Source organism: Emydura macquarii, unplaced genomic scaffold (assembly GCF_026122565.2).
Source record: "Emydura macquarii macquarii isolate MOO-44397 ecotype Brisbane River unplaced genomic scaffold, CSIRO-AGI_Emac_v2 contig_1483, whole genome shotgun sequence".
NCBI classification, from domain to species: domain Eukaryota; kingdom Metazoa; phylum Chordata; order Testudines; family Chelidae; genus Emydura; species Emydura macquarii.
Window position 1 is genome coordinate 14512446 of NW_027131620.1, and position 14735 is coordinate 14527180.

The window sequence follows — 14735 nt, forward strand, 5'->3', positions numbered from 1 at the left end:
CCAACCTGTGGAATGGATAAGGAACAAGAGGTACGGACAAGACCTCCTGCACCTTGGCTGTCCCTGGGTGCCATAACGGGCCCTTGGTAGCCAGCAGAGCACCCTGAAGGCTGCTCTGTGCTATAAGTTATGTTTGGCAGCAGGAGAATACACTGTGACTTAAAACTCTTTGCACCCCTCCTGCCCCATCCAGAGGTGCACCCAGCTTCAGCCACGGATAGGTGCCATTTGTGTTCTACACCACACTATCCCTAGGAACAGGTAAATCAGGGCAATAGCTGCTATTTATTACCAAAAAGCTGAAATGATTGAGTGTTCATGATACAAAAATCTCCAAGAATTGACAATTAACCTCAGTTATTTAGTTACTATAGTGCATCTTAACAACAAATAGCTGTCTAACACACAGCACACTGTTTGAACTGGGAAAGCTGGGTCTCAGTGACCTTATCTGGCTGTCTTTAATAATAATAATAATAATAATAATTCTACCATTCTCCTGTAGACAAAGAGCATGTGCATCTGACAAAGCAATCTTAATATACTCAACCTCAAAACATTCCCAGTCCATAGAGCTTAAACTAGTGTTTGTGGATGTGACATCCCCATAAAAAAACATACAAATGAGTGCTCACTCTGGATTGGCACCTGAAGAAATAGCTGTATTATAAGGTGGAATTTACATTTCTTCTCTCTCTCTCCTCCCCCTTCTTTATGGTACTGCAGTTAGGGTTTTCACAGCCTAAAAGATGTTTTCAAGCATACATCCCTAAATCTGGACTATAACAAAGATCTAATTAATTTAAAGTATTAGAATTTCCATGATTAACATGATTCTTCACAGATCTGTTCTCCTAAACAGCATACAAGATGTGATTATTCAGCACTCAACACTTTAAACAATGAGTTCATTCCCCTTCACACTCATATTAATGCAGCATGCTTCAGTTCTATAAAGTATGAAGCCAAATTCTGTTCACATACAAGGGTAAGAGAGAATGCATTTTATGATTGATTAGCAGAGAGGGGTTCCTGGATTTGTTACCCCCCTCCCCAAGTATTCTTCCCTAGTGACATAAATTAATTTGCAAGTGAAAATGCAGAAGTGAGTCTGAAATAAAGTGAGGAGGGCTGAACTACACAATCAACCTTTCTAACAGCAGCATCATTCAAATCATACATGGTGCTGTCACCAATGAGGGAGACATCCTCTACCCATTCAATTTCGGCATAGGACATAGCTGGAGGAGGCCCTCCTATTGAGTAATGCTCTGCGCTTCAAAGCTAAACTAATCAGACATCAATGCCAGACTTCAGCCTGTCTAATTTACAGCTGTTGGAAAGCTGCCAGCACTGAGTGCTGCCACTGGATTTGTTTCAAAGGGGATATGTAGAAAAGGGAACCAAAATGCTAATCTACTTCCCTATTCACCTTAATCTGTATTGATTTAAGGGGCTGCAGATACCCCTGACAGTGGCTAGAAAGTACAGAATACTCACCAGAGAGACCTGCCAGAAGCTGCTGTGCTTTTTTTCTTAAATACCAGCCCCACACACATGAAAAACTAGTAAGTCAATCCATATTTAGGATTTTGAGCATTTGCTTTTTGAAGACATTCCTGAAGTGTCCTTCATTTGTACAGGAAAAAAATACATTAGACCAATGATTGAAAACACTCACTGAAGTTTTTTTTTTTTTTTTTTTTTTTTTTTTTTTTTAAAAAAAGCATGTGCAAATGACCATCGAGGCAATAAAAATGTGTTATTACTGCAGCTGAAGCACAGTATGTGTGCAGTTCTGAACAAATGGTCCCTGGCATGTGGGAGAAGAGAGGGTGTTGCTAATTTTTTTTACAGTACTATGACCATCTTAAAAAAAAAAAAAAAAGTCTGGCACGTCCCCACGGAAGTGCAGTAATGCCTATTATTAAAACCTTCCACTTTTGGGTTAGATTTTTTTCTTTAACTGTTCAAAAAAAAAAAAAAAAAAAAAAGCTATATGGAAAATACTCCTCCTAATGCCCCCAAAATTTAAGAAACTCCCAATGTTCCTCGTGAACCCGCAGGCATGATAAGGACATTTCAGGGATTTAGGCAAAGCAAAAACTGCTGCTGCTTGAGATTCAGAACCTGTACTGCCAGCTAGGGACAACCTTTTTTTATTACCTTTTTTTTTCAAAGCATAGCCATTTTTTAAGTTACAGGAGTGTGCGTGCTGCGGGAGAGAAGTTTTAAAAAATGACTTTCAAATGCAAGTCTGCTTCATTTACAAACACACTTTAGGTGATGGCGAGTACTGTGGATTAAGCCATTTCAACCTTTTAAAAACCAAAACTATGAATGGCAGAGACACGGAGTATTTAAAAGGCTGTGGTGCTTCTACCTATGCACCATCTTCTTTTTGGGGTGCTCACTATGCATTCTGGATCCAGAATATACACATTCGTTTTGTTCCAGACACAGATTATTATTCTTATTGGCACAATTCACAATATAAACCATCATGACTCCCCCAGATATGAATAACTATTAAAATATACAGTAAAGTGCAACTCATTCTGTTTTGTGGAGCCACATTATGGAGTCTATACTGCAACATGCATTTATAACTTACAGCAGAATGGGAAGACCCTCTTCTTTAATGTTTCAATGCAGGTGCTTTTGGTTTTGAATGGGCTGAGTGAAACGTGCTGTGATACTCAGAATTCAAAGGTAGAACTCTATCCTCGGTCCACATACGGCTTTTGTATTCTTGCAGGAGGTGTCCAGCAGTGACTGATCTTATGAAGCACAATGTATCTGGTTCTGTGTAACCTAAGTACAAATGCAGATGAAGTAGGAAGTCTTCATTCTTAATATTGTGGGCTTTTGTACTGTCAGAATGTTACTTAAATCTAGTTTTTGGTGCTCTAATGATAAGCTCTTTCTTCTCCTTCAGCCTGCTATAGCAGCTCTTGTTCATCATCTTCAGACCCTGAGGGTCCTTGTCGCACCTCTTCATACCACTTGTTAGTGAGGCTTTTCATCTGTATGCGTCCATGATGTAGGTCCTAAGGCAAAAGGAAATCAGAATTGCTGTTTAGACACAGCGCTGTGAGTGACGATTTACTGTCTCTTCATTAAATACCCTTCATTCTCATCACTCCTGTCCCTAAGCGCCGCACAGTTATGCTCACAGTGGAAAATACACATTGATGTACAATCTGTCAGTGGTTATTTTCAGTAATGACTATTTCTGATGACAGATTTTTTCCCCCTGTGTTCTCCAGAGGCCCACAGAGCTGGGCTGTCAACAGTAATGTTTTTTAGGTGGCCTGGCTCTGAATTGCCTTTTTTTTATTTGTGCGTCAGGTTTCAGAAGCTTGTAGTCTGCTTCTGTGGCTCGTCTTATTTTCCCAGGCCTTGGCTGCTGCTCTGTTCTCCAGGCAACCTATATTCTTGCTCCCCAGCTCCCTGGCACAAGGTGAACTCTAGCTCTGGTTTCCCTATCCCCATACTATCTGGTTCTATGGAATAGTGCAGGGAGCGTGCACTGGAATCTAATTAATTTTCTTTTACAGGGAAAGGTGCAGAGCAAGAGGTAGCTTGCAAGCAGGTTTTACCAGGGCCCAGAGACCAAACAAAACATGCCTGATGCAGCAAAATGGGGAATTCCCCAACAAAATATGCTGAATTCAACAGCATGTTGGGGAAAATGCCAAATCTGTGGCCACAGAATCCCAGAATCTACAGGGCTCTGAGCAAAAAGGCTGCAGCAGTTCACACCTCTGAGTCATAATTTCAAAGTTTTCTTCTCAAGAAGGTATAGCAATTTTAAGTGAGTGGCAATTCCAGTGCACAACTCTGGGACGAGGGATGAAGTTTACAGCAAATTCCAAAGCTGCAAAATACATGGGGCACTGTGTGTCTAACCAGTACTGCACCTGCTGATGGCATAGTTTTTTTTTTTTTTTAAAGCATGCATGTATGGGCTACATTTTGTACTAACATATTAGCTTTGCCAGGTCTGATGCTTCCATTTTTAGGCACTACTGACCCTAGGTTTAGTTACCAAACTGTTGATCTAGGTATCTTGGTCTGTAAAATTAGAGTTTAATAAAAGCTCACGCTTCTGTAACTTTATTACAAACTTTGGAAGGCTATGAAAAATATTAATTTAAATCAAATTAGCATTTTACAAGGCAGCCTTAAATTATGACCCTCTCTAAATAAACAAGTAAGACTGGTCACCACACTCTGCCCAGTTCAAAAGTTTCAAGCCTCCATCACAAACCCTCGAGTGCCTTTGAATGGAATTCTGTGGACTGCGAAGCCATCGCTTACCACAGTATTTCTTTTTCAACAAAACAAGTAGAACCCACCTCCTGTGTGAGCCGCCTTGTGAGTAACGGATTCAAATACTTGGCATCAAACCACAAAAAGCCTTTGAGATCCTGTTGCTTTATGTAGTGGGCTTCATATTCTTCCTCTGTGAGTTCTGATAAATGCTCAGATTCAATGGTATTACCCTAAAAAGATCAAACCTATTAGAATAACCTTAGAAATCTGACCACTGCACCTTCTGGGTTTTTTTTAACTTGTTCTTTTAAACAATTTTTCATCTGCCTCTTACGACTGAGGTGCCAGTGGCCTCCCTCAGTGACAGTCAGCTTACGATGTACTAGTTATCCATTTGTATATGACTCAATCCATCCTGCATCTTGCCTATTTGTCTATGGAGGTTACTTTATTCTGTGCTGATTGATTTGTAATTAGATTGGGGTAAAGTCATTACTTAATATCCTGTCATTTGAACAGAGTTACTCACAAACATTGACTTAGTAATGCTTTTACAATATTTTTAAATGACACAGCTTTATCCCTTAGTGTACTTTCTTAAGAACAGCCATACTGGGTCAGATCAATGGTCCATGTAGCCCAGTAGCCTGTTTTCTGACAGAGGCCAGTGCTAGCTGCTTCAGAACTGAACCGGGGAACCTTCGAGTGATCCATCTCCTGCCGTCCAGTCCCAGCATCTTTCAGTCACAAGTTTTAGCATGGGGTTGCATCCCTGACCATCTTGTCTAATAGACATTGATGGACCTAACACTTTTTTTTTAACCCAATTATACATTTGACTTCAGAACATCCCCTGCCAAAAAGTTCCACAGGTTGACTGTGCATTGTGTGAAGTACTTCCTTGTTTGTTTTTTAAACCTGCTGCCTATTAATGCCACTGGGTGACCCCTTGCTTCTGTTATGTGAAGGGATAAACAGCACTTCCTTATTCAGTTTCTCCACAACACTCAATTTTATAGACCTTTATCATGTCTCCCCTTAGTTTTCTTTTCTAAAATGAACAGTCCCAGACTTTTTAATCTCTCTTCTTATGGAAGCAGTACCATACCCTAAACATTCTTGTTGCCCTTCTGTATACCTTTTCCAATTCTAATGTATATTTTTTTGAGATGGGCATGCCATAGATTTATATAGTGGCATTATGATATTTTCTGTCTTGTTATCTATTCCTTTCCTAATGGTTCCTAACATTTGTTAGCTTTTCTGACTGCCGCTACGTATTGAGCAGATTTATTTTCAGAGAACTATCCACAATGACTCCAAGAACTTTCTTGAGAGGTAATAGCTAATGTAGACACCATAGTTTGATATGTATAGCTGGGATTATGTTTTCCACTGTGCATTGTTTTGCACTTAACAACATTGAATTTCATCTGCCATTTTGTTCAAAGAAGGTGGGTGAGGCAATATCTTTTATTGGACCAACTTCTGTTGGCAAGAGAGAAGCTTTCGAACCACACAGATCTTCTTCAGGTTTTTTTTTTATCCTATAGTGGCATTATGGTCATTATAATAGTGACCTGAAGAAGAGATCTGTGAGGCTCAAAAGTTTGTCTCTCTCGCCAACAGAAGTTGGTCCAATAAAAAATATTCTCACCCACTTTCTCTCTAATATTCTGGGACCGACAAGGCTACAACTACTCTGCAGACATTTTGTTATCCAGTCAGCCAGTTTTCTGAAAACCCTTTGTAACTTTTTGCAGTCAGCTTTGGACTTAATTATCTTGACCACAGGTTGAAAACCACTGAGCTAAAGGAGGATTTGTTTAGGGGATACACTAAGGGATATCTCTGTCTGAACTGTGTCCCCCTCCACACTGTCAGTTTTCTCTTAGCCCTTAATTTAAATGCCTTTCATTGCTTTCATCTTTTTTCAGCAGAAAATATCACTGTATATTTACTATGCATTGATCTTTTTCTATGAAAATTAAAGAAATCAGTAATCATTCATTTTTAAAAAATCAGAATAAGAGGAACAAACCATCTTCTCAGTCTTGCTGAGGTTAATATCCTTCTTGTTCCTTCTTCGCGCTTTAGAGTCCTCAATATCAATCAGTCTGATCAGGGGCATCGTTCCTCCACCCAACAATAAAATTGTGAATAACACAATGATGATAGTTGTGGTCCCAATGAGCTGTCGCTTTTCTATTGGCTCCAAGCCCAAATGGAGGCTCAGGGCATATGGAATTGCCCCACGTAAACCTGATCAGAGAGGATTATACATCAAGAATAAGTGATTACATCAACAGCGAGATTTGTCCTCTGCATCCTTACAAACCAATATGGTGTTCAACCTATTGGAAGCCTCTTCTCTCTAAACATATTTCATATTTTAAGCCTATCTGAATTTCTAAATGAATTGGAGATCTCTACAGCTTTTAAATGCAAATCTGTCAGGCTAATAGATCCCTAAAATCAGGCTGTTTTAAAGGCAGTCTTTGTACACTCTCCCAGGCTGGGCAATTTACTACATAGCTCACCTGCGTAGGGAAGATACAGCATTGCTTCTGTGTGCAGATTTGAGAAGGACAAATACCCACTTAAGGTTCGGCTCCATAGACAGAGGCACAATATAACTCAGAACAGCCCCTACAATGATACACTACTCTGTAAACGCTGAGCTTAGACTTACCACTAAACCACATGATGAACATCATTTTGGGTGTGATTTTATGATCACGAAAGAAGTTGAGCAAGTAGGAGAGTGGAAAAATATTCACTGCTCTGCCGAACAGAACAAGCACCTGTTAACAGCAAACAGATAATGAGTTAAAGGGTATTTAATGCATTACATCCATTCCCTATAGAGCAGTATAGATTGTAACTGGTTTGTGAATAGTAAGGGGACTGTATTATTCTCACCATACAGGCCTCCTAACTAGCTATCCTGGTAATCCAATGTAAAGCAATTGCTCAGCATAGTTCAATTCGGAACTTAAATTTTCAAACTGAGTCATTGGAACAAAAACTCATTACAGAGAGACTAGAAATAATTGAAAAAGTTACCAGATGCCATTTTACAACTGACAGGAGAACTAAAAGCCAAAAGGGCACTCCAAAAAACTCAGGGTTTAATTTGAGTGCAGGCTGAGTGCCTCTGATAACTGTCCAAAAGCAGTCCAGCTCCTTTAATCATTTGTGGAGCAGCTGAGAGGCAAGAAGAAATTTCTGCAGCCTCCCCATAGGCCAGTACCTCAGAGAAAAGGGCTGAAAGCCAAACAGCTGGCTATAATTCAGTCCCTCAGCACTTCCAAGTGTCACTATAAAAAAAAACATACCCAATACATGCAAATGGCATTATGAGAACTGAGGAGCACTTTCTTTCACACAATCAACGTCCACAATTATAGAGGAAAACTCAGTTTAGCAAGGTGGAGTTTCTGGTAATGGTGTTATTAAATAGGCCTTGAAGATAAATATCTTAAGCTAGAACACATGGGAGTTCCTAGGGCTGTGCCCTTTCTCCACATGGCAATCAGCCATAATTACTGCCTTTGTGTTAGGGCTGTGAGGGCAGTCTCCAACAAGAATGAAATGCCACTCAACTACCTCTCCTCCCAAGCAGAAGGTTGCAAAGTGTAATGCATTGAGAGCCACCTCTCAGCTCCCACAGATGAAACCAACACCTCTAGAATCATCCTTGTTCTGTCATCAGAGATATGAAGTATAGACAAATGTGGCAGTATTTAAAGGCAGGGGCTATCCTTCAGGCCAGCCCCACTGGGGATTAACATTTTATTCTTTTCCCTCTGTGAAAGGGGAACATGTTATGCATTTGTAAACTGATATTATGATGATGGTAATAGGCACATTATCCTTGTGTGAGGCATAAAGTGCCATTTATTTAAATGCAACTTTTCACAATAATGTCACAATTAAAACAGGAAATAATTCGAGACAAGAATGGTAAAAATGTGCAAAGAGAAGCTGGAGAATATAAAAGTTTAAGTCATTAATACGGCTTAAGGGAGGTGAGCTGGGATGGAGAAAAAATTGTGTATGGACTGAATTTATTGATATTCTTAGAAAAACTGCAAATTTATGCAGGAGAGAAGTATTTGAGATGGGGGGAGGGGCAGGAAACCATGCAATGGAATACAGTGGGGCAGTTTGTTTGCATGGTATTGTTTCTATATTGTATTTGTTACTTATTTTTCTTAAAATCTTTCCTAGTAAACTTGTACTAGAGATACTAAACCCTGCCACCTTTTTCTTTGCAATTAAAATCTGTAAAAATTACAGAACTTTTTTCAGGAGCTTAAAATGTTACATGGAAAAGTGCTCCCCTCATAATCTTTACTTCCTTGGGTGTTTCTGAAAATCTACTACTTTAATAAATCTCACTGAAAGTCAAACTGAAGCAGGGATTCTTTAGGTGTGGGTTCCTCCCTTCTCCCCCCAAATCACCTCATACACACAAGCTGCAAAGGAGAAAGTACTCTGGAATTCCCTAAAACATGCTCTTATCTATACCAAAATCATGTGGACAATCCAAAGAAATAATTCATTTCATTTCACAGCTGGGCATTTGGGACGAATGATGTACAATACATAAAGAGCACTAATACTTTATGAAAAGAGAAACCAAATTCATAAAAACATAACTCTCGAGCCCTAGATACTAAAAACACTAACTAATAGAAAAACACTAACTTTTTTTTACAAATATTGTAAAAGTTTTAAAAAACTTTCAGAGGAAAGTAAATACCTACTATGCACCAGATGACAAAGGACATTTCAAACTTGTGAGGAAAACTAAAAATTGACAGACCAAGGAATGCAAAAACACAGGTTTCTGAAAAAGAGATCAAACTTAGTTATTCAAATAAAACTATGCTGGTCAATAAAAGCTGACATCTAGGATTTTTCCTACTCTCTTTCCCCTTCCCTTGCCCCCTAGCCCTACATCCCTTCTTTGACTCAGGTAAGATTCAAAACAGACATATCGACCATAATGCAAAAGCCAGATTCTGCCACCCTTACACTCACTGAGCAGCAGCTTACTCCATGCATGAGTAGTCTGATTTCAGGAGTAAATATTAATCAGCGTGAAGAAGGCTGGCAGAATTTTGCTCTCAATTACTGAAAAATGTCTTCATGGTATGCTTGCCTGCTGGAAGAATATTGGCCTATTTCAAAGCCCACTGAAGTTAATGACAAGACTCCCACTGACCCCAGTGGACTTTAGATCAGGCCCCACATAAAAATGAATCTCGCAGAACTTTCAAACATTGAGTTAAACATTTTATTATAAAGTTATATGCATAAATACTTTCTTACTAAATTACTGCATTTCATAATGCTTTGCGTGATAAATTAAAATACAAGCAAATATAGTCTTCTAACCCCAGGAAGTTATTTTTACAAATGTCTCCAATAGTGCCATTAACGATTACCAAGGTATTTTCATGTCATTTTATTTCTGAAGCACAAGCTCAAGATGCTATGATTACTGCATTTGCAACTGTTCTAGTCCTAACAAAGTGGGCTCTTTGTTAGGAAGAGAGACAGATACACCTCTTGCAGAAGGTATGGAATATGATCATGCAGATGCCCCCTAAATATAGGGTTATGTTTGTGATGCAGAATCCTTCCACCCACCCTTCCTTCCAAGTCTGGCCCACAGGAAGAAAAGGAAAGGCGTCCAACTGCATGACTCCGGGCAGTTTGAATTTAAATACCTATCAATCTTTGCCAATGTCTGAAACATTCTTGGTTTTTGTCAAATGGCGGCTTTAGATCAAAAGGATTTTAAAAATATTGACATGTTCCCTCTCCTTCAACTAAAACTAGGCCAGAGGGGGAAAGAAGGCAAGAAGATATATTTGGTTTTCAATTGTGTGGCAAGTCTTAGCTAGAGCCTGGATTGGAGGATGATTTACTGTATAGCTTACCCGGTATGTCAGTAAACGTGGCTTTAGACTACCTTGCAGCCTTCATAGGAGTACGTGTGTTGGTAGAGACATGCAGCACTAACATATGACTGGCTAGAGGATCACTGTCTTCCTGCCTGACCCTACCGGAATCTTTATTTCATATAAAACAATTATTAATCTAATGGATATTAGGCATAAGCTAAAGGCAGCACCTACCACACATGAAAGCAACGGTTCTCAGTGTCTGTTGCATTAGGATCTGTGTAACTGGGGAAAGGTTATGGTGTGTGTAGTGAGACATCACAATGCCAGAGAACAGGATTGCCATGATACCTGTGGGTACAGTGCAACTGTCAAACAGCAGAATACTTAGCACTTTTATATAACTTTACAGACCCTGCCTGCTTGCACCTCACAACACCATCACGAGGCAGGATTATCCCATTTTACAGTTGGAAAAGATGAAGAGATTAAGGGGGTGTTTACTCCAGGGAGTTTTCTCATCATTGCTAACACTGATTCAGCTCCATGGTCATAGTATCACTGGGAGCTCTAGTGTAGATTGGCTACTGTTGGAATTTTATTCACCAAATCAAGCTTGTACAGGTGTATTCAAGGGCAGGATTTGGAACTCCACATCTAGTTTAAAGAATAAACCCTTTTTCTCTCAGGTTTTCCTACCAGGAAGTCCGTGAGGTATGTAATATGTGGCACCCAAACCATTTTTTCCTGCCTCTAATTTGCCTGATAAACAGCAGAGACCAGAAGGGAAAAACCCAAATCTATAGGGCTAAGAAACTGCATTATTTAATTCTCCCAGCAAAGTATGTCTCCTCACTCTACACACTGCTCAGCCTGGCTACACTGGCATAAGGGAAAGGAAAGGAAATCAGAGGTTGGAGTTTGGAATCCATTCTCCTGCTGAACTAAACCCAACATTATCTCTCACTCACAGATCAGCTAGCAGCAAAAATAAATGCATTCTCTCACTATCAATCTGAGACTGGGGGGAAATTTACCATTGGGGGAGGGGAGAGATGGCACACTGCTTAAGGTCCATGATGGAGCCAGGGTAAAAGCTGCTGTAAAAGGTGAGTCTAGGTACTCAGCACAATACAGAAGGGGCCTTTTAATCCAGCCATTTAAGGTTAGCATGGAGGTTAGCACTGGCAGAGAGCCACAGGAAAGGTTATTAGGATTACAATTGTAATAATCCAGGGACCCTAACACTATATGCCAGTGGAAAGTGGTCAGCAGCAGGTATTTCATCCCATGGGCTGGAGCAGCAGCCTTACAATGAGGTAGAATGCTGTAGTACTGCCCCTTTGCCTCAAGGTGGGGGAGGATTTCCTACCTCTACTGTCTCTACGGTTACACGGGGCTGTATGGCAGTGGTGGGAGTTTTACCCTGTGTTTTTTTTTTTTCCCCTCTGAACACTCAAGAAGCAATAAGGAGTTATGTGCAGTGTTCAATATTCATGAAGAGGAACATTTTTTAAAAGGCTTTAGAAGTTTCAAAAGTAACCCTTGGGGCTTGTTCCTGTGAAAGAGTGAATCCAAGATGTTAGCTGTGATTTTTGCAGTTCTGTGGAAACATTAAATAATGCACCTCTAAGTTATTGTACTGTCACCTCTAAGGAATGCGTGGCATAAGTAAGCACAAGGCCACACCATGTCCCACAAGAGAAAATCAAGTACAATGAAGATTACAGAGGATAAATGACATTTGGAATAATGATAAACTTCATTGAGGATTATAACACTGCCCTGTTTAGTCAAAAACAACAGAAGTTTGAAACGCTAACAGTATTTGACTCAAGCTACATGTTCAAACAGGAGTGGCCCTGATGAACAGGAATGGAAGAACAAGTATTTGAGGTGTATGCAAAATAATCCCTTGTTTGGAATGCAGAGATGACCTTTGTAGTTACAGAACCTGACCAAGGTTATTCAGCATTTATACTCTCCTGATCATTTTTTGAAGTAGTTTGAACAAATTAGTGAGTTTGTTTCAATGTGTTAGGTGTTTTAAAAAAAGTAATGTACTTTCTAATGTCAGCAACTAATAAGTTGTGCTTGTAAACACTGTCATATACAATAACTAATTTACGGTATTTTACTATGATTTTTATATTACTATGCAATATGTACCAGGAATAAAAAATATTGAGCATATTACAGAAACATTTCATCATTATTTAAACATTGTTTATAGGTCAAAACCTGTATTCACAGCAACACCCAAATACTTTAACACATTATACCACTAGATCAGTTTTCAAACAGTTTACATAACCCATTGTATGCCTGAATACCATGACCCTATGCACAGAGTAACTGCATGCAAAGATGCAGAATGGGACATTTGAAATTATAGTATTCATATCAATGGATACCTCACACACATTGAAAATGTTGGGGGAAGGGAACAAACTACCAGAAATTGAAAAACTTGTACATCCAGATTACAAACGCTTTTAAATTAAACAAATAATTGTGCACAGTCATTTTGTTGCCTACCTGAGAGTGAGATGCCTTCTGCAAGTCCATAAGGAAGATAAGCAAAGATAATCATCATCCCAAACTCCAGGGAAGGTGTTTTCCTTAAATCAATGTGCTTTAGAACGTACATATCAAACCATTAAGGAAAAATTTTGAGAAGAAATCCACAAAAATTCAAATCTATATGAAACAGGTTCATCACTCACATTTCACATATTTGATTAGTTGAATAACTAATATTAAGCCTGCAAAACATCCCACTGACTAAGTGTGGCTTGATTAATCATTTCTGGGCTGGAGGGTTGTTTGGTTTTAAGTGAAATTAAAGTTGGTGAAAGCTGTCAGCCTGACAGTTCTAGAGACTAAAGGCCACTGTATATCGACAGAGTACATACAATATGGACAGCAGCATGCCAACATGTTTAAACCTGGAAGACCACTTTTATATGCACATTCACTTGCTGACCCCTCTACTCAGACTCCCAGGCTTTTCCAATTGTGATGTGGATTCCCGTTCCCTGGGAACTCAACTGAGACTACCCAATTCATTGCAGAGAAGCTACTGAACAGTCTTCAAGTAATGAGGGTTTTCTATCAATATGAGATGAGTTAGAAACGGACCTAAAACTGAAATGGCTCACGTTTTCTCTCATTTCTATCTACTTTTGACAGAAATAAAACCCTCTTTTTGTCCTTGCTTAGATGTTCATGAAAAGTTGAGCTAATCTTATACTGTATTTGTTCTAGAAAGATTTACTACAGGTGAAATCCTGGCTCCATTCACATCAATGACATAGCTTCCATTGACTTCTATGAAGTCAGGATTTCACCCTAGGCCTCTCTTTTTTTTTTTTTTTTTGTATTAGTTATTTCCCACTTAGCATCAAAGATTTGGGGGAAAAAACCTTTAGAATAAATTAAAAGCAAAATGATTTTTTACTGTGAAAATGCAAAGGGTTTGTTAGAACCAAACCCACTCTTCCACCCCAGCTGGCCAGGCTGTAAGCTAGGCTTCTCACGGGAAGAAAAGAGCAGAGCAGAATCAAAACTGTTCCAGAGCTGCTGTTACAGCCTCAGGGCATTCCCAGCTCAGAAGGAGACTTATGCAGTGGATCAGCATACCCTACCTGTGAATCAGTGTAACCTACCAGTTCAGACTCACTGTAGCAAACTTCTACTACCTGTATGAGCATAGAACCTTGTATAGGATCTAAAGTCCTACTCCTCTCCATTTCATGCAGAGGAACAAGATTTCACGTTATATGTTTAATAGGGTAAACAGGCTCTATATGTTATCAGTTGTATGCTCAACTAGACTTTGAGTTAGTTCCAAATGGACATGACTGATCAGTGAGAACATCTACATTAACACATTCATGCACTTGAAGAATCATGCTCTTGTCTCACTTTCAAAATATTCCACGTGCCACCTTTGTTAAAATTCAGAAGATGTCTGTGACATAGAAGTTCACGTTCCTCCAGGCTAATGAACTGGCAACTTTCAATCATATCAATCTGCTGGTGACTATTATAAATTTTCTTTGCTTCACAGAAATATTTTGCTTTAGTGGTAAAGCTAGTATTTTGAGACTCAAACAATAAAATATCCAGGCAATTAAACTACTTTTCTGTTTGGCCTCTTTCAGTTAGATAGTATTGAATGAAAAATAATTGAATAAGGAAAACGTCAGTTACTCTTTTTTGCTGAGATGTTTTGAATTAATCAAAAGTGCATGGAACAGTTCTAATGAATAAAGATGGCAAATGAACAGAGTGTTTGCCTAAATATGGGCACTTCTCATTTACAAAACAAAGTGCTTGACATTATGGCCAGGTTAAATGGGTAACTGTAGCATAAGGCCAGAACAAAAATATGAAACAGAGGTTTCTATTTTAAACATTAAACCAAGCTTTCAAAAGGAACAATGGTGTCTGGTTTAAACAAACATCCTTCTTTATCCTAGGGGAGAAGCTCTCAGGTTGTTTAGCAACCAATTCAAGCTGGTGCTGAAAGCCACA

At 39.2% G+C, this 14735-nt stretch overlaps 1 protein-coding gene across 1 annotated transcript in view; it reads right to left on the minus strand.

The window, feature by feature from the left end:
* Positions 1 to 1071: 1071 nt before the first annotated feature.
* Positions 1072 to 14735, minus strand: part of SLC9A8 (solute carrier family 9 member A8) — a 35777-nt gene continuing 22113 nt past the window's right edge. The window contains exons 10-16 of the mRNA XM_067554262.1: positions 12735 to 12840; positions 10431 to 10547; positions 9051 to 9133; positions 6971 to 7082; positions 6320 to 6540; positions 4362 to 4508; positions 1072 to 3050 (exon numbers count right to left, since the gene is read on the minus strand). Of these exons, the coding sequence (XP_067410363.1) occupies positions 2943 to 3050; positions 4362 to 4508; positions 6320 to 6540; positions 6971 to 7082; positions 9051 to 9133; positions 10431 to 10547; positions 12735 to 12840 (894 nt within the window). The 3' untranslated portion in view covers positions 1072 to 2942. The remainder of the gene's footprint in view (positions 3051 to 4361; positions 4509 to 6319; positions 6541 to 6970; positions 7083 to 9050; positions 9134 to 10430; positions 10548 to 12734; positions 12841 to 14735) is intronic.